At 52.0% G+C, this 18,078-nt stretch overlaps 8 protein-coding genes across 8 annotated transcripts; 5 read left to right on the top strand and 3 right to left on the bottom strand.

Annotated features, from left to right (window-relative positions):
- Positions 1-190: 190 nt before the first annotated feature.
- Positions 191-4,405, top strand: VE01_04577 (uncharacterized protein). The gene is made up of 3 exons (XM_018274048.2): positions 191-1,733; positions 1,789-2,355; positions 2,410-4,405. The coding sequence occupies exons 1-3, from the start codon at positions 853-855 to the stop codon at positions 4,151-4,153; spliced, it is 3,192 nt and encodes a 1,063-aa protein (XP_018131245.1). The 5' UTR covers positions 191-852; the 3' UTR covers positions 4,154-4,405.
- On the bottom strand, positions 4,316-5,482 carry VE01_04576 (uncharacterized protein). Its single transcript, XM_018274047.2, has 2 exons — positions 4,713-5,482; positions 4,316-4,647 (listed from the first exon to the last, which is right to left on the bottom strand). The coding sequence occupies exons 1-2, from the start codon at positions 5,006-5,008 to the stop codon at positions 4,452-4,454; spliced, it is 492 nt and encodes a 163-aa protein (XP_018131246.1). The 5' UTR covers positions 5,009-5,482; the 3' UTR covers positions 4,316-4,451.
- Positions 5,040-7,947, top strand: VE01_04575 (uncharacterized protein). The gene is made up of 6 exons (XM_018274046.2): positions 5,040-5,899; positions 5,959-6,301; positions 6,388-6,654; positions 6,709-6,897; positions 6,946-7,374; positions 7,423-7,947. Exons 3-6 carry the CDS (start codon positions 6,611-6,613, stop codon positions 7,814-7,816), a joined length of 1,056 nt encoding a protein of 351 aa, XP_018131244.2. The 5' UTR covers positions 5,040-5,899; positions 5,959-6,301; positions 6,388-6,610; the 3' UTR covers positions 7,817-7,947.
- Positions 7,948-8,624: 677 nt separating this feature from the next.
- Positions 8,625-12,198, top strand: VE01_04574 (uncharacterized protein). The gene is made up of 3 exons (XM_018274045.2): positions 8,625-9,203; positions 9,262-11,596; positions 11,653-12,198. The coding sequence occupies exons 1-3, from the start codon at positions 8,946-8,948 to the stop codon at positions 12,009-12,011; spliced, it is 2,952 nt and encodes a 983-aa protein (XP_018131347.1). The 5' UTR covers positions 8,625-8,945; the 3' UTR covers positions 12,012-12,198.
- VE01_04573 (uncharacterized protein) lies at positions 12,160-13,811 on the bottom strand. The gene is made up of 2 exons (XM_018274044.2): positions 13,636-13,811; positions 12,160-13,514 (listed from the first exon to the last, which is right to left on the bottom strand). The coding sequence occupies exon 2, from the start codon at positions 13,401-13,403 to the stop codon at positions 12,381-12,383; it is 1,023 nt and encodes a 340-aa protein (XP_018131249.1). The 5' UTR covers positions 13,404-13,514; positions 13,636-13,811; the 3' UTR covers positions 12,160-12,380.
- A 440-nt stretch (positions 13,812-14,251) lies between these two features.
- On the top strand, positions 14,252-15,642 carry VE01_04572 (uncharacterized protein). Its single transcript, XM_018274043.2, has 2 exons — positions 14,252-14,756; positions 14,821-15,642. Exons 1-2 carry the CDS (start codon positions 14,462-14,464, stop codon positions 15,456-15,458), a joined length of 933 nt encoding a protein of 310 aa, XP_018131250.2. The 5' UTR covers positions 14,252-14,461; the 3' UTR covers positions 15,459-15,642.
- Positions 15,643-15,774: 132 nt separating this feature from the next.
- On the bottom strand, positions 15,775-16,356 carry VE01_04571 (uncharacterized protein; the record flags this gene model as incomplete). The annotated part of the gene is made up of 1 exon (XM_018274042.1): positions 15,775-16,356. One exon carries the CDS (start codon positions 16,354-16,356, stop codon positions 15,775-15,777), a length of 582 nt encoding a protein of 193 aa, XP_018131247.1.
- Positions 16,357-17,230: 874 nt separating this feature from the next.
- VE01_04570 (uncharacterized protein) lies at positions 17,231-18,031 on the top strand (the record flags this gene model as incomplete). Its single annotated transcript, XM_018274041.1, has 2 exons — positions 17,231-17,266; positions 17,336-18,031. 2 exons carry the CDS (start codon positions 17,231-17,233, stop codon positions 18,029-18,031), a joined length of 732 nt encoding a protein of 243 aa, XP_018131248.1.
- Between the last annotated feature and the right edge of the window lie 47 nt (positions 18,032-18,078).

Raw genomic sequence — 18,078 nt, 5'->3', positions numbered from 1 at the left:
GTGCTACAAACCTTCAGCGTCCCTTCCCAAATGAAACCCCCTTGCTGCTGCTCCCAATACTCCCTATCCAATAAAAAAGTCTCTAATAGAAATCACCCCGGTCGTATTTTCACAATGCTGGACGACTCTGCTAGGGCTATCAAATATGTGTAACACCACCACCACACTCCACCACACCACCATGCCGTCGAATAGCCTCGCTCCTCGCCGCTTTCAGCCAGCACAAAGTCTTACTGTGTCTAGTATGACGGTGTGATATGACTGTGTCTAACTGTGTTAAAGTAAGCACAATATAGTGAGTACTATACAGTGCTGACTACACAGCCGCCTCAGCCAGCCACTATGAGCATCTCACTTCATCTTGCTCGCGTTGCTCACGTTTTTAATGCTGCTCACGCTGCTCATCGTGCTACAGGCCTTCCTGCCCTGTCCTGTGTTTTGTCAGTACTTGACACCACCAATTCTCTCTACCAGTGACTGTCACAAGCCCTGGTTCGTCTGCATCTGCTTCCGCGTCCGCATCTGCATTGCATCTGCACCATCCATGCAAACTCCGTCCCCACCTCGTCACCCCGTCACCGCATCACCTGCCGATCTTTGAAGCTCCCCCCCTCCTCCCGCCTTCCCATCAATGAACCCCCTTCCATCCCCCAATCAGCGCAGTCCCCAAGGCGCATCCTCAGACCCTGCCACCTTCATTTCTTCTCTCCCTCAACCTGACCATTTCTCCTTCTCTCTCCCCAAGTCCATCTGAAGCTTCTCTAAACCCTCTTCCTTTCCTCTTTACTATTATCCGTCATCTAAACTCCCTAATATCAAATCGAGGTTCATTGCCTCAACCCTAATCTCGCAATGGCTCCTAGTCAGTTCAAGACACTGCTGGGCTCAATTCGGAGGAAGCCTTCTCGCGCCCCCGATGGCAAGACAGACGAGCAGGCGTACGGGAGGCCCATGGAGGAGAAGACCTCCATCATTCATGATCTCACACACCTTGGTCTCAAGAACACAAGGACAGTGGCGGAGGCCATCACCACTCTTGCGTCGGGAGAGCCTATGGACGATAAGGATCTGTTATTAGAGAAGGGCGTCGCCATGCTCCAATCCCTCCCAACCAACAGCGGCCTCAGTGAGACCATCTCCAATAACTTCATTGGCATGCTGTGGAAAGACCTGCCACATCCTCCTCCCACAACCGCTGGCCCAACAGCCCGCTACAGACAGCCTGACGGCAGCGGCAACAACCCGTGGATCCCAGAGATGGGCAAGGCCGGGTCGCCATATTCCCGCAGCGTACCTCCCATGAAGCCTAAGGGACCTAATCTCCCAGACCCAGAGCTTGTTTTTGACCAGCTCTTGAAGAGAACGGGACCTTTCCGCGAGCACCCCTCTGGGCTGAACAGGCTGTTCTTCTCCTTCGCCACGGTTGTCATCCACGAGTGCTTCCAAACCTCGCGAACTAACCCATTGATCAACGAGACCTCGAGCTACGTTGATCTGAGCACTATTTACGGAAATAACGCAAACGAGCAGAAGCGCGTGAGAACCTATGAGCAAGGAAGGATTTTCCCCGACTCATTGGCGTCGGAGAGAATCATGATGATGCCACCAGGTGTAGTGGCCGTCCTGTTGATGTTCTCGAGAAACCACAACCATATTGCGGAGAACCTGCTGTCAGTTAACGAGGGCGGCAAGTACAAGGACTGGGCCAGCCTTGATGACGAGCAGAAGGCTTGGTAAGCTTCTTATTCTCGGGCATTTATGGAACATATCTTAACATGTGCATTTTAGGCAAGATGAGGATCTTTTCCAGCTTACCCGTAACATCAATGTAGGCTTCTTTGCGTCGGTGGTGCTAAAGGATTACGTTGCGGCCATTCTCAACACCCCACGGGCCGATTCGGTCTGGTCTCTAGACCTCGGTGGTGAGATCAAGAATGGCGGACAGCGACTTGAGCGAGGCTCCGGAAATGTGGTCTCCGTAGAATTCGCCGTCCTCTACCATTGGCACGCGGCCCTCAGCGCCGCTGATGACAAGTGGATGGAAGACGTTATACGCAGGCACATCCCAGATCTCCAGTCGATTGACGATGTCAGCGCTGCAGATTTCAAGAAGGTCATGATGACCGAGGGGCACAAGCTCATGTCTACTCCGCCAAAGGAGTGGACGTTTGGCGGTCTCCAGCGTGGGCCAGATGGAAGATTCAACGACGTCGACCTTGCGGAGATTATCAAGGATTGTATCGAAGAGCCAGCCCACGCCTTTGGTGCACACGGCACTCCCGCTAGTTTGAAGATTGTTGATATCATGGGACAGCTGCAGGCGAGAGAGATGTTTAATGTTTGCACGATGAACGAGTGAGTTATTCCATGGAGGTGGGCACAGTTACCCCATACTAAAATTTGTGATAGATTCCGTCGTTACCTCAACTTGAAGCCGTACGAGGACTTTGAGGACTGGAACCCGGACAAGGAGACAGCCAGAGCTGCTGAGCTCCTGTATGGCCACATTGAGAACCTTGAATTATACCCTGGGCTCATGGCCGAAGTCACCAAGCCGGCTATGCCTGGTAGTGGTGTCTGCCCTGGTCACACAACGGGCCGTGGTATCCTCGATGACGCCGTTGCGCTCGTCCGTGGAGACCGATTCCTCAGCTACGATTTCAACAGCACCACCCTGACCAACTGGGGATTCGCCAAACTCGGTGCCATCCCACCTGGAGCATACGGCGGCATGTTACCTAATCTGCTGTTCAATGCCCTTCCTGGTGCTTGGACGGGAACGTCTACATACGTCCTCCTTCCCTTCTATACCCCGGTCGCAGCAAAGGGTATCCTGAAGGGTAACAAGGTCATTGACCAATACGACCTGGATAGACCTGCTAGCGACAAGGTTGTCCTTGGCATTCACACACACGAGGGCTGCAAGAAGGTATTCGAGGACCGTGAGAACTTCCGTGTTATGTACCAGGCGGCAATCCGCAAGTGTACCGATGGACACGATTTCATGATCGGCTGGGATGATGCTAAGCGCCACGACACCCGCTCTAGCATTCTCCACAAGGTTTTTTTTGAAGAGGGCTTCGAGGCGAACCTCACAAAGTTCTTCAGGACCAATGTCTCTAGGCTTATTAAGGAGAAGTCGTTGAAATACTCGAGCAAGAGGAGGTCGATTGATATTGTCCGCGATGTCACCAACGTTACCCCCATCCTTTGGCTTGCGGAGCGATTCGCCATTCCCCTCAAGACGAAGCACACACCACACGGCCTGATGTCTGTCCCAGAGCTGTTCATGATTTACCTTGTCCTTTTCATGTACCAGAGCTTCAACATCATTCCCGCAAATGAGTGGAAGTTGAGAGAGGGTGCCATGAAGGCTGCCCCTGCCCTTAGAGCGATCTTCGAGGCCCACCTGAAGACCCAGCAAGGCTTCAAGGAAGGCATTGTTGACTGGCTCGCCAAGGGCAGTGCGTTCGAGGTTGGCCCGGATGCTGACAGAATCTACCACGCCCTCAACGACTCCAAGCTGCCTATTGGTGATCTTGTAGGCGACTGTATCGGTATGGGAGCTCCAGTTGCTGGTAACCTGACCCAACAAGCCTCCCTACTCATCGATCTCTACCTCAGCGAGGGATACGAAGAGTACAAGGACCGCATTATCGAGCTATCCCACAAAGACGACGCCGCATCCGAGAGAGAACTCCAGGGTTTCGTATTCGAGGGTATGCGCCACGCTGGTGTCGTCCCCGGCCTCCCCCGCGTCGCCTCCAAGGACGTCACAATCATGGACGGCTCTCGCGGCCCCATCAGCATCAAGGCCGGCCACACCATCCTGGTCGCCACTTCCAAGGCGGCCATGGACCCGATCCAGTTCCCCAACCCCGAGAAGCTGAACCCCCACCGCCCGTTCAAGGATTACATCCTCCTCGGCCACGGGCTGCACTTCTGCTTCGGCGCGAGGTTGGTTGGGGCGTCGCTCGCGGCGACGCTGAAGGAGGTGTTTAAGTTGAAGAATTTGAGGAGGGCGAATGGACGACAGGGGCACTTTTCGATTGTGGAACATGAGTTTGCGGGGGTGAAGATGAGGCACTATCTGGATTCTAATGCTAATGAGTCGCCGATCCCGACGACGCTGACGCTGGAGTATGATGAGTAGGGAATTAATAGGTGGGATAATGTATGTATGGCTTATTGTGTGTTTATATGAGGCTTTGGGTCGTGTTTTCAATATGACTATGCTCGCTCCCGCAATTAATACACGTTGGTGGATGTTTGTATGCCCGAATTGAGATGTTTGTCGGAATGTTGCAGTCAAATATCATCAAAACGCACGAATTTGAATTGTTGCTAAATCAACAAAATCTTCGATAACCATAGATATGCATCATAAGGATAATCATAATCGTAGTACCATCAACGAGTAAAAAGTCGTAAAAGGGATGTCAACCCCACGCTCAAACCTCCTTCTGATACTGCCCAAACTCATCCTCCAGCTCCTCCTGCGTCCACTCCCTCTGCGGCTCCGTCCCAATATACTTCCCATCCTTATCCTTCGCAAAGAACTTCTTATACTCCCGTCTCGGCATCCGCACCGCCTTAGTAGTAGAAGGCTCTTTATCCTTCTTGAATTTACCCATAAACGATTTCTTCCTACCCACCCGACCCCTTGTTAGCACAAACATCCCCACCCAAACACAAGGCGGAGAACAACTTACCCCTCCACAACCGTAGGTTTCTGCGCAGGCACAACATTCGTGATGATCGCAACGATTATGCTCTCGTCCGTGTACTTCTCCTGCAGCAGCTGCGGCGCCTGCGCAACGAAGCCGACGGGCGCGACCATGTTTCCCCAGGCGCTGGGCTTGGAGTGTCGCAGGGCGCCGCCTGAGGACCCGGAGTCTTGCGCTTCGGAGGCGCGCATGTACTTCACCTCGCCGTTCTCGCGGTAGGGGATCCATTTCTCCTCGGGGACTGTGTCGGCGTCTGCGGTTTTGGATTTGAAGAAAGGCATCTTGGCGTTGATTTTGATGGAACGGTGTTGTATCTGTGAGGTCTACTGGTGGGGTTTTATACGCAAGAAAGGTTGTGGGGGAGTAGGATAGGATTGTAGGTTAAGATATGGTGTCTTTGAGAGAGCTGAGCCTCCGTAGGATCTAGTTTTGATTCACAGTCGGCGTTTCGTAAACGCCGCCATCGCGAGGCTGTGTTTCTTTGTAATTGCCGGTTTCTGGCACATGACAGCGAAGGGCGTATAACAAGGCAGGCGCAGTGAAGCAAACAGAGAACCCCGCAATCGACGTCATTGGCAAATAAATGATATTCCCATGGTATAAGCTTTCTGAACCTTCTTGCTGCCGCCCGGGGCGGCCTACGATACGAACAATGAGGGGTTTATGTTTCAAGTTCTGACAGTCGCTAGTTACCTAGATATGCGCGTCAGACTTACCCCAGTATCCGCAGCTTTGATCTTCGGGATATATCGGTGGGATCCACGTTCTTATACTGGAGGGATGTTGTCAGACATATAAATGGACCTGAATGGACCCTGTGGGCTGGTGATGACGCTTCGCCGAAGCGGGTCTTGCGGCATGAATACGCCCCGCCGGGCCGTGACGTGCCTGTTAATCCTTCACCGAGTTACGTCATAAGAGGGGTCCTTATAACTAAGACTCGGCCTGATGGATCGGGTTTCATGTCGGCTGTTGGGTGCGGTGGCAACGGTACTGTGCGAAATTCGGAGTATGCCTGTCTCGTCGTCATACTGCCGATATCCCAATTGAATTTATATCGCCACGCAGCGGCTGAACTGCGACGGACATGCATACAGTCTGGAGTCGCTATCTCCATGACATGGCATCCCCTTGAGATAGATGACCAGTATAAGTGCAAATTATTTCGCATTGTACGTTACCTGATTACCTACATAGTGAGATGATTGTCCATACTGATTTATAACGGAAGAAAACACTCCGTACTAGCATCACGCCCAGTTTAATCTATCACTTTAATCTATTGTAGAAGCCTTTTGTGGCTTACTCCTGCGAAGCTTGAAATCGTAGTGATGGGAAATGGAAATGATGGACAATCTTGAAACCGGGAAAAAGGCGACTGGGGCAATATCACATCCGCATAACTGCCGATCCCTCCCGTACGCCGGCAATTAATCCCTAGCTTTCCCCGGATCGTGGCGTTTAAAGTGAAGACAACGAGTAAACATTGGATTCATGTTTCTATTTCTCCTGGAAGATTCGTGGAGATGATAGTTCTTGGTGGACTTCATTCTTGAGAGGGTCTGACTATTATGGTAAGGTCAAGGCCATCCGTTATGTTAAAACTCGAGAAGTGGCATTGCCAAAGCCATGTCGACCTTGGGCTTACAACTCTAGTTAGCGTTTCGAAGGTGTGGGGTAGCAATATATAATTGTTCCATGCATATCATCGTCGTCCACATGGCTTAAAGTCTTGACCAATCTTCAACGCCATACGCGCCTGGTGCCTTGCAATTCACAAATGGGCAATATATTTGTTCCTGGGAAGAGGCGCGCGTGGGTAAAATAAGTTTGGACTATGCCTCTCTCGTTCATGGAGATTCAACGCCCGTGTCTTCATATGGATGGAAACTTGCTATGTTGCTTCTAAAGTGGGCTGGGAGATTTTGTATATAAAGACCTCTATCCCCACCTCTCTTGCTCAGCTTCTGATATCTTGCAGAGCCATCAAAATGCATTTCTCAAAACTCGCTGTTATTGCCGGCACAGTGGCGCTGGCCACCGCGGCCCCGCCAAAGAAGGCGAAGCGCGCCGGAAACTTCGAGTTCTTCGGTGTCAATGAATCTGGAGCTGAGTTCGGCAACTTGAACCTGCCTGGTGTGTTGGGGACTGACTACACATGGCCAGTCACGTATGTCATATAGAATCCCTTGCCTGACCTCAAGCTAACCATGCAAAGATCAACCGTCGACACCCTCGTCGCTGATGGGATGAACATCTTCCGCATTGCCCTGATGATGGAACGCCTGGTCCCCAACTCAATGACCGGAGCCCTCGACGCAACCTACCTCGCCGATCTCAAGAAGATTGTCAGCTACATCACTGGCAAGGGCGCATACGCCATCATCGACCCCCACAACTTCGCGCGGTACTACGGAGAAGTCATCACCGACACTGCCGGATTCGAGGCATGGTGGAAGACTGTTGCTGCTGAGTTCAAATCTGACTCAAAGGTTATCTTTGACTGCAACAATGAGCCCCACGACATGCCATCCATGGACCTCGTCGTTCAGCTGAACCAGGGCTGCATCAACGGTATCCGTGCCGCCGGTGCCACTTCCCAGACCATCTTCGTCGAGGGGACCTCCTACAGCGGCGCTTGGACTTGGTAAGCCACTTTCCCCTGAATCTTCGAGCACCACACTAACAATCTCAGGACCACATCCGGCAACACCGCTCTCGCCGCCCTGACTGACCCCTCGGACAAGATCGTCTACGAGATGCATCAATACCTCGATTCCGACGGATCCGGAACGAGCGAGGCTTGCGTCTCTGCCACCATCGGCCAAGAGCGCATCCAAGCCGCGACCGAGTGGCTGAAGGCGAACGGGAAGAAGGGAATCATCGGTGAATTCGCCGGTGGTGCCAACGACCAGTGCAAGTCCGCCGTCACCGGTATGCTTCAGTACATGGCAAAGAACACCGACGCGTGGGTTGGCGCCTTGTGGTGGGGTGGTGGCCCATGGTGGGGAGACTACATGTACAGCATGGAGCCGCCGAGTGGTATTGGGTACTCGTACTACATTGACACGTTGAAGAATCTCGGATAGACCGCTGGATCTGAGGGGTGGCTGAGGCGATGTTGGGGGTTATGGGTTGGGATTAAGGGACTTGAGAGTTTCGTCTCTAGGATGTTGACTTCTTTTACATAGTTGCCATAGGCTGTATATAGGAAATCGGGTAAATACCTCTAACTCTACTTTACACGTGTAAGATTGCCAAACTTCAATGCATACTTCTTCTCGTTGCCCTATAGCAAGAACGATATAGGGGGTCGTGAGTAAGTGCTCGCTATATTTGTTCGCTATATCTGATCTACGTTGCTTGACTTTTGAACGAACTTCGGTGATGCGACGCAAGGGGCTAAATTAAGCCTTGCTAGATTCTCTGTCTGGACATGTGAAACCAACGCAAATCCCATAGAAGAATGGGAATAAGGAAATATTCGATTGCCGAGGCGGAATAGAAGAAGTTTATCGTAGTGGTAGTGCTCATTTTACTGTTCTGAAGATCCCCTAGTTGCTGTAACGCCTCGGGTGTATTTCGGGACGGGGGTAACCGCGTCATCTTTGCCAAATTAGCAGTACTTGCACCGTGCATCACAGTTATTTATCCTATGGAACACACATGGAACACGGGTAATTTGAAGATTCTGGGGCTGAAGAATCCTCCTACAAAGTAAGCATGTATCAGAATTTGGGTCTCAGCCCACAATAGCCCACACAGCCCACAGTATATCGATATGCCACCAATCAATATCACCCCCATCACGAACCCCACGAAACTTTATGGGGGGGAACTCATTTGAACCATTAAGTGGCTTCACTCACCGTGTTTCTGTGGCTGAATTTCCCTTCATGACACCACCTGAACTGAAGGGTTCGTGCCTGGTGCATTTAATCAACTTATTACAATTACTACGTCTGCAAACTTCGGATACATACACCGCTATGATTTTGTGGGTAATGACAATCAATACTGTATGCACCTTCTAGTCATTCTAGTATATATTGCAGGAGCCGTCGGTCGACGCTTCTGGACCGGAGTCAAAGTCTTGGCACTACTCTTTCATTTACCTTCCGTCATCCTCTCTCCTCATCTTCTTGTCTAGTAATTGAAATCCCCGTATTCCCTATTGTTTTCCAATGGAGTTATAGCCAGGGCTTCATTCCAGCGAGAATGCCGTCATTTTCATCGCTGCTCAAGCGCTCAAGACCGAAGCGCAAGGCTGAACAACCGCCACAAACAGTCGAGACCAGCGATAATACTGCCCGCGATAACGTTACCCGCGATAATATTGCCAATGTTGACACCAACAAGAAGGACAGATCCAGTCGGAGATTGTCAACAAGAGGCGACTTCTTCCGAAGCTTTTTGGGCAGAACTCGATCCAGCACTGGTCCGCGACCTGGAGCTGATGGTGATGTTCAAAATAAGGTGTGTAAGCCCCAACTGCCCACTTGCGACCACGGTTTTAACCAGCGATTCTGTACAGCAAACGCCCCTTCAATCACCAACTCAAGGAAAGGCGACTCCCGCATCCGATCCGAACAAGCCATTGCCTCCTCCGCCTCCATTCAACGACTCTGAGTCGACCAAGCAGCCCGTCAAATCTGGAATACAGCTGAAGCGCATTATCCAGCCGCTCACCCTTTCCGATATACACAAACTCTTTTCTGGAGCACCCCAATTCTTTGTCCGGTCAGAGGGACACCATGCCGGAGCGCCGCACCCTTCAGTTGCCTTCCCTTGGAACGAGGAATTGGAGATACGGGATCTGAGCGACCATGGACAAATAGAAGAGAAAGCTTGGGGATGCGTCACCACGACCCCGCACATCATTCGGAAGCAAAAAGGAGACGCGGTTGTAGAACAGGCTACCGAAGAGAAAGAAAATAAAACCCCACACTTTGTCCCTCGTTGTAAAGAGAGGCCAAATATGCTCAGTATGCAAGGCTTGGAACGAGGGACCGTTGGGTTTCAGGCCGCACTTGAAGTTGCGGTTGCGGATGCGCTTCACGACGACAAACCCCATGAGGACGAAAAGACTCTACAATCACTCAGAGTCAAGTTTTTGAAGGGGAAGAAGCGTGGGCTAAGACCACTAAGTGAAGCTTCAGTTGTGTCGAAACTGACCGAGATGGGATTAGCATACCACGCAAAACCCCCGGTTTCGAAGACATCAGTAGAGATGTACACAGAACTCTTCACACAAGTTTCGTTCCCACCGACGCGTGTCACTGATGACGATGACCCCACCAGCTTCCACGTACAAATTGAGACTCTAGTGAGCGTTCTCACAGAGCCTGGCATCTGGGTCGATTTTAGCAATGTGGAATGGCGGATAAGGCTTGGGCAGACTCTGTGGGGCCCGTCTTACCAACCTGACCAGGAAGAGGAAGTTGATGTCGATGGCGAAGAAGAAGAGCACAGACACGAGAGCCAGCAATTTTGGCTACTGCTTCAGATATTATTGTCTTCCGAGCTTGTTGTCAGACTTGACGCGGTTAGCCGAAGCGCACAACAGGATCCCGGGCTTATAACAGCGGAAGAAATACAGAGGTTCGAAAGAGATGTCACAAGACCTGTGAAATGGTCGCTTTTACTAGCCAGGTTGTGGCTTGAGAATATTAAGATCACACAGTCAGTCCAACAACCATCGGAGCAACAGCCGCCAGAGCATGAGAAACGACATACGGGGTGGCTGTCATCAATTAAACAGGCTGTAACTCCTCAGCATGAAGAGTTTGACCTTATCGCCTTACACACGGTAGACTTCCAAGGCAGGCGCCAGAGAAGACAAATCAACGGACTGATCCGCTTCTCTCGAAAGATGAGGTGGCCAGGAGCTGAGCGTATTGCCGAGAAATTTGCTATCGACCTCGAGAAGGGCAGTGACGGCACTGGAAGCACTCTTTCTGACCGCGCTTCACAGGCTGGAACATCCCTCTCCATGACTACGCAGCGATCGTCATATTTCGCAGGAATTGGGCGACCAGGTATCCGAAGAGGCCTGTCTATGGGTGGAAAGCCGAATATGTTCCATCCTTCGGGGTGGCTCTCGAAATCATATCTGACGGGCCTAATTCTGCCTGGGGAGGGATTGAGCCATTTAATGATGTCGACGTTGCTTGAAAACGACGAGGTTGCAGTCGCAAGGTTAGGAGGCGACGCCAATCTCTATGGCGGCTTTGTGTACTCGGGGCAAAGCTTCTGGAGCACGGCTTGCATTATTGGTAGAGTCCTTGCTGCCGGAAAGGGCGCGAGTGAGTGTATGGGCTGGCTATCGTCGCCTGTAAAGCCAAAGGGGGTTGTCGAAGGCTGGGTAAGTGTCGATGTGGAATTGGAGCCTCGTTCAGATGGAGAAGAAGGGCCCCATGCCGCCCGTATCTGGAAGAAATCTACAGTGGAGCGCGAGTCCCATGTTCTCGGAGATGGAGATGCCAGGACGATTCTCCCAGGAGACTTCACGCTGCCACGTGCCGACGTTCCTGATCCGGTGAACCTAGAAGTAAATTTGGAATCTCTCGATCTATTTACTGGCCTTGACTCTGCCGAGTCCTCACCACTCGAAGAGGATGGACCCGGTGTTGAAACTGCAGACAAGCCCAATGTCCGTACATATTCCGCCATGCTGCAATTCACCGTCAAGCCGTCGGATGAACCTACGAAATCTATGAATTTTGCGCTCACATACGACGTTCAATTCGTCACTGCCCACCCTTGCGTCCCATCGTTACACACGCGATTAGTTCAATCGTCGACAAACCCAGGATCGCCGGCCGCACAGCTTGACAGTACATCCTCGGGGCCACACACTTTATTCACAGGTAAGCCCATTATCCTATCCCCTGACCTCTCAAAAAGCCGCAACTAACAAACCCAGGCCACGCCCTCCACAAATCCTACAATTTCTCCCGCCACACCCTCTCCTCCGTCGTCTTCGCTTCCCCCGCCGCCCCTCCCCCCCTCCTCTCCCTCCACACCTCCAGCACCGAGATCTTCGTCATCGACTGCACCGAGCCCGACCCGCCCGAGGTAGAAGCTCTAGACGCGCACCCGGCGCAGAGCGCGCACGTCTCGCGCAAGCGCCGCTTCGGTAGCGATCTTGAGATGTTGGCGCGCGCGTGGTGCGCGGAGAAGGGGTATAATGCACTTGTGAGTAGGAAGGGGAGGAATTGTATTGCGTGCTCGATTCGGGAGGCGAGGGCGCTGAGTTGGAAGATTGTGTTGAGGTTTGGGTGAGGGGATGAGGTGGGTTGGTGGGGGGTTGGTGATGGGCGTTTGGGGGGGATACCTGGGTTATGATTCTGGCGCTGTCGGTGTGTGGTTTGATAGCGCTTTTTGATATCTCCGTGAGCGAACATAACAGCAGGACATGACGCGATACGGCGGCACGACGGTGAATTAGAAGTAACTAGCTAGTGTAATGGTCGTTATCAAACTATTTACATATGCACTCTGACACGAATGGATTGATTCATGATTGAATTGCATTGGCTATCGGACAAATCTCATTCTGCACCTACAAATGGTGCCAGCCCCTTGTATGGTATCTCCCTCTATCGCACTCTTGGTATCTCATCTCATCTAAAACGCCCCCATTTACCCCCTCTACTCCGCCCCAGCCCTCTGCCTCAACCACCCAATCACCCTCCCATCCGCCTCCCCCGCCTCCTCCAGCTCCGGCGCCTTCAACCAAAACGTATGCGGCCACCCCACCATCACATCCGTCACGAGCTCATTCCCCGCCTCCCCCAGCGCCTCAGCAAAGCACGCTCCATCGCTGTAAAAAATATCATTCGTGCACAGCTGCAGAAACGTCGGCGGCATCCCCGCGAAACTCTCCGCGTTCAACGGCATATCCCTCGCCATGGGGAGATGGTTATCCGCGTCAAACCCGAGCAGACTCGTCCCGAACGACGGGCTGAAACTGGTATGGCGATCCTCGTAGCGCTGCGGAATCGAGACACCGCCTTTACTCGCGTCGACGGTGACGGGGCAGCGGAGGACGAGCCCGGAGATGAGATATGGAGTCCCGCGCGCGCGCTGCGCGGTTTGCGCGGCGAGTTGGGCCCCGGAGGAACTGCCGACTATGTAGACGCGGCCGGGTTCCTGGTCGGTGTTGTATTTCCACAGCTTCGCGATGCCGATGAAGGCGGCCCAGGCGTCGGCGACGGCGGTGTCGGGGGAGTGGTCGGGGAAGAGACGGTACTCGACTGAGACGACTTTGATGCCTAGATCCTTCGCGAGGCGGCGACACTGGAGGTCCTCGCTGTCGAGGTCGCCGACGCAGAGGCCGCCGCCGTGGTAGTAGATGATGAAGTCTTGGGGGTGTGTGAGGGACGTGGGGATGTAGATGCGGAGGTGGATTGTGGCGCCGTCGGGGGATTGGGTGGAGTCGGGGTGGGTTTGGATGTTGGAGAGGAGGGCGTGGGAGGGGCCGGTGGGGGAGGTTAGACGCTCATTGCGGTCGCGACAGGTTTTGGCGTAGCTGCGTTGGCGGAGTCGGAGGGCGTCGGCGGGGGTGATGTCTTCTTGGGGACTTGGGGCTTCGACGTGGCCCTTGGACTTTTCGTAGGCTAGCCAGGCTGGGCTGAGGGGGGGAGCCTCTGGGAGGAAGAGATCAGAGGCCATAAGTGAGGTTTGTGGTGGTTTGGCTTGATTGAACTTGTTGATCTGGCTTGGCTTGGCTCGTTGAACTTTGGGTTGGGGGAGAGGATCTTAGTCTTGGGTATATGTAGAAGACTAGGAGATATATGAGTGAAGTCTTGGATAAAAGCTTGAAATGTAGCTTAATATGTAGATGTAGATGCAGATGCAAACGAAGCGAGACAAACAAGTAAAAGAAGACAAAGAGGGGGACTACCTATACCTATAGCTTTACCTATTTCGGATCTGCACCATTAGGCTGAAAGAAGTGACACTTTTGACACCTTTAGTGGAGAGAATGAAGGAGATAGATAATAGAGGAGCAGAGCCTCGTCCTTCCCCGGAATAATTTGTTTACAGTATGACAATTCACGACCCGATGGCGTTCATAGCGTTCGCGTTCCTGCACGTTGACGTCGTTGGAGCTGGGATTGGGGCTCATTGGGACGGTAGGGATGGATTTACGGAGTGTTTGCCTGTTTCGGGCCGGAACCGAGATGATAATCCCCAACCATTCCATATTTCATATTCTTTATTCCATGCTATTTATCCGTTTGGTCGCTAGTTTGCATACGGGGGGGATAGATGTGTAAATTGAGTAGAATGCAACACGGATAACCCCTGGGAATCGTATTTAATATCGAATTATCAATGTAAAAGACGTAACCTTGCTAGACCGACCCTTATCGAGGAGCCAGTCCCTTATAATCACGTGAACAATCACGTGACTAGAATTTGTGACCTAGCTACCCCGCCCCCACCATTCCTTCTTCGGCTGGGATGATGACGCTGGTAGCTGGTAATGACGATCATGGAATGTAAACAAGCCCTACAAAAGAACAAAGAATAATGAGAACTCATGTTGTCAGCCTCGTAGCTCAATTATATGATTATATACAATGAGACCTCAATAAAGTAATTGAATTGAGCCTTTCCTGTCGTTTGAGGAGCTCAGTTAAACCCAACCACCTATACTCTTGATCTCCATCTCCTTAATCCCGACCAACCCCAAACTACCGAGCTTCAAATCCATTCCCGGCCAAATGTGGTGTTATTGGCCCGCACGGCTCTCCACAGCCCTGCCATTACGTCTACATCACCCCTCCTCCGTGATAAAACTCCCAATCCGCCCTTCTTTCTTCCCAACAACACTTATTAACCACCGCAACACTCGATACTTTCATAAACAACCTCTCACGATGTCTAAGCCATCCCCCGTCGAGCACGTCGAGAAGATCTCCGGGCACTCCAAGGCCTGCTGCACCATCCCTCCGATCGTCCCCGAGAAGGAGTACAAGGCAAAGGGCACCTACGAGACCATCGACGGCATCAAGACCTGTTCGTCCCTCTCCCACCCTTCCGGGTCCCCTCCCCTCTATCACCTTCCAACTAACACGCCCAGACGTCACCGGCTCCCCCTCCGCCACCACCGGCATCTTCGTCGTAGCCGACATCTTCGGCTACTACCCCCAAACCCTCCAAGGCGCCGACATCCTCTCCTGCGACTCCACCTACCGCGTCTTCGTCCCCGACTTCTGGGACAACGATCCCTGCCCGCTCGAATGGTACCCCCCCACCGCTGCCACAGCTGACAAGCTCGGCAACTGGTTTAAGCAGCACGGCGACTTCCCCGCGGGCTGCGAGAAGACACATCGCTTCCTAGAGAGCTTCAAGAAGGCGTCGCCGAAGATCGAGAAATGGGTCGGGCTAGGGTACTGCTGGGGCGGGAAGATCATTTCGCTTACTTCTGCGGAGAACACCCCGTGGGCGGTCAGTGTGCAGTGTCACCCGGCCGGTGTGAGTGGTGAGGACGCCGCGAAGATCACGATCCCGCATGTGCTGCTGGCCAGTATGGATGAGAGTAAGAAGGATGTGGAGGCGTTTGATAAGAACTTGAAGGTTGTGAAACATGTTGAGACTTGGGATAAGATGATCCATGGGTGGATGGCGGCGAGGGGCGATTTGGATAACCCGGAGGTGGTGAAGGAGTATGAGAAGGGGTATCAGACTGTCCTGAACTTCATCAAGAAGAACTTGTGAGTAAGGTTTCGTTGCTTTCGTCGGGGTCGAAGAACCGATGAGGATGGGGCGAATGAGGGTAGGATGTTGGATATGTGTTGATGGTGTGTTTGCTTATATATCCCGTGTCCGTAGAAATGCCTCATCTGGGTCCTCGAAAATATAATTCAGTCGTTTAGCTCTCACAAATTCCATCAATCTACCGACTTCGCCTGTTTATATTTGTGCCATGAATGCGTCTCAGCATGTCCTAATCGCATTAGCTTGCCGACCCCAACTTCCAATCCTGCCCATTCTGCTTACCTTTTTGCAGCCTCAAAACTCACCACCGTGACCTTCACCCATCCATACACCCCCTCTGGAGAAGCATAGCACAAGTCTCACACCCACTAACACCACACTTCCTCACTTCCCACATCTCCGCCGCCTTCCTCTTCGCCCGTACCGTCCTCGACTCTCTCATCTCGCTCGACCCGTTCGAGGCCGCAAAGGAAGCTAGGAGCACAGCATCCTCCATCAACGGCGCGACGGGCTCATCGATGCCGAACACCGCTGCACCGAGGCGTGTGAGTGCTGAGAAGACCCAAGCGCTGCTGGCGCTCGCGATATCTGCGGAAGTGCTAGCAGAAGTAGAGACTGGAGGGACAGGGGTGTCGACTAAAATGTCATGCGCGCTCGCGAGACGGTGATCGCGGACGTCGGGGTCGATGAGGAGAGCTGCGATGATGGTGCGGGAAGTGGGAATGTCTTCGGTCAGTTGGTCGCATAGGGTGGACGGGGAGGTCGCGGTCGCGGGGTTGAGGTAGTAGAGCATGCCGTAGGGGTGGGAGACGTGGATGTAGAGGGCATGGTGGTAGTATCCGCCGCCGAGGGGGGAGAGGAGGATGTAGAGTCCGCCGTCGGAGTAGTGCCCGTTCATGGTGTGGTTGCTTGTGGTGAGGTAGGTGTATATATTATGAGAAAATGTGAGAATGCGGAAGGGGGGTTATCGCTGCTTGAGGTTCTGTGTTGAGGAGTTTGGATCATTTTAAAATATGAACAGACACAGCGTAGATGATAAATAAATTCCATCCCAACTGCGCCACAGACTTGGAACTGATAATTCTCACGATGACGAAGGAGGTCGACCGAGGAGGTCGCCATGTTGGGCCTCCCAGTCACGAGCGTGGCTGAACCAACTTGAGGCAGCACACCGAGACCACAGAGATGTTGGAGCCAACAGGTGCTGGAAAGCGACTCACAAGGCGCATAGGATATTAGAGTGAGCAAACATGATCAGGGTAGGTCACAGGCACCACGAAGTTTTATCATCAGTGCGGAGGCTGTCATCGCTCACCGAGCTGTTGGAGGCCGTCGCGCGCGCTTGGAAGAAACAACCATGTTGGTTGACGCCTTTCACCCGGCCGCCGTCCCGTTTGCAATATAACATCACAAGGCTGTAATAATGGTGTAGGTAGTACAGTATTGGTCGGTTATAACAAGTACTTTACAAGTTAAGTTAATAGTAGAGGCGATTATAAGCGCCTGAAACGAACAAGGTGTACTTGTTCATTTAACAGTAACCAGTGACTTATAACCACAGCAAACCACTTCTCGCTGTGGCAAACATTATGACTACCGTTTGCAACTAGGATTTCCGTTGGATCGTCTATTTAGAACAGCACCGTTGCATGATGAATAACGAAACCCAGCCTATGAAATTGCCAAAGGAGAAGGCATGTTTTGAAGGTTATTACATCGCTTCCTGTGGCCTTCACTTGACATCCACATTGACGTATTCAAGGAATCTCAAAATGGAAGAGGTTAACGAACTTTTCGAAGACCTCAGGGTGACAGAGGCTAGTAAACTTTCATAAATTAATGAAGGTCGATTGAACTGATATTGCCTCATATGATAGCCCCAGTATCCAACCACCACCACCTCAATCAAAATTGGGGGCAACGACTACCATATCGAGCTGTCCGAAATACCATATCTGGCAGCCTTTGCCAACTTTGAGAGAACAAAAGCCCAAAATCAACAAAAGGAGCTTGTCCACGGTCCCATCGCCCATTTTGATACAGCCCTAGAAGGGATGGAATTCGGCTTTCGCCAATGCTTCCGATCCATTCCCCCAGATCTTGCCCAACACCATGCTCTCTGCGAGACGTATGAGTTTCTATGCATTGATGTTCTTGGTGGCAAATCTCTCAACGAGATCATTGGCGGTCTGAAAACTGGCAGAAGAGTTCACAAAGGCGCGAGCAAATCCTCAAATTCGATCAAGCGCGACAGGTCAAAGGCGCGCGACTCAGCCTTTCAGCTGCTGTATTTTATATTGCGTGGCGAGTTTGAGGATGAAATGAAGGACAGCACAGATGTTTATAATGCGGTGATGTTCATAGTCTCCCATGCAGATACTTTCCAATGGAGAACGAGAAAGGTGGTTCGAGCTGCGTACGAAGATCGATTCGTTGTCTCGGTGAAGCAGATAGCGGGCTTGAACAAGTGGGAGGAAGACGAAGATGAAGATGATGAAGACGATGTGATGTCGGAGGAGGAGGAATCTATCTCCTCCGGTTATTATTCTGATTATGATCCTTTTTATAATTAAACCCAAGGGGAATCTTGATAGGTTATAATGAAGAAGCGTTCTATGAC

The sequence above is a fragment of the Pseudogymnoascus verrucosus genome (genome assembly GCF_001662655.1).
Source record: "Pseudogymnoascus verrucosus strain UAMH 10579 unplaced genomic scaffold scaffold_16, whole genome shotgun sequence".
Taxonomy (NCBI): domain Eukaryota; kingdom Fungi; phylum Ascomycota; class Leotiomycetes; order Thelebolales; family Thelebolaceae; genus Pseudogymnoascus; species Pseudogymnoascus verrucosus.
This window is presented reverse-complemented; position numbering and strand designations above follow the sequence as displayed.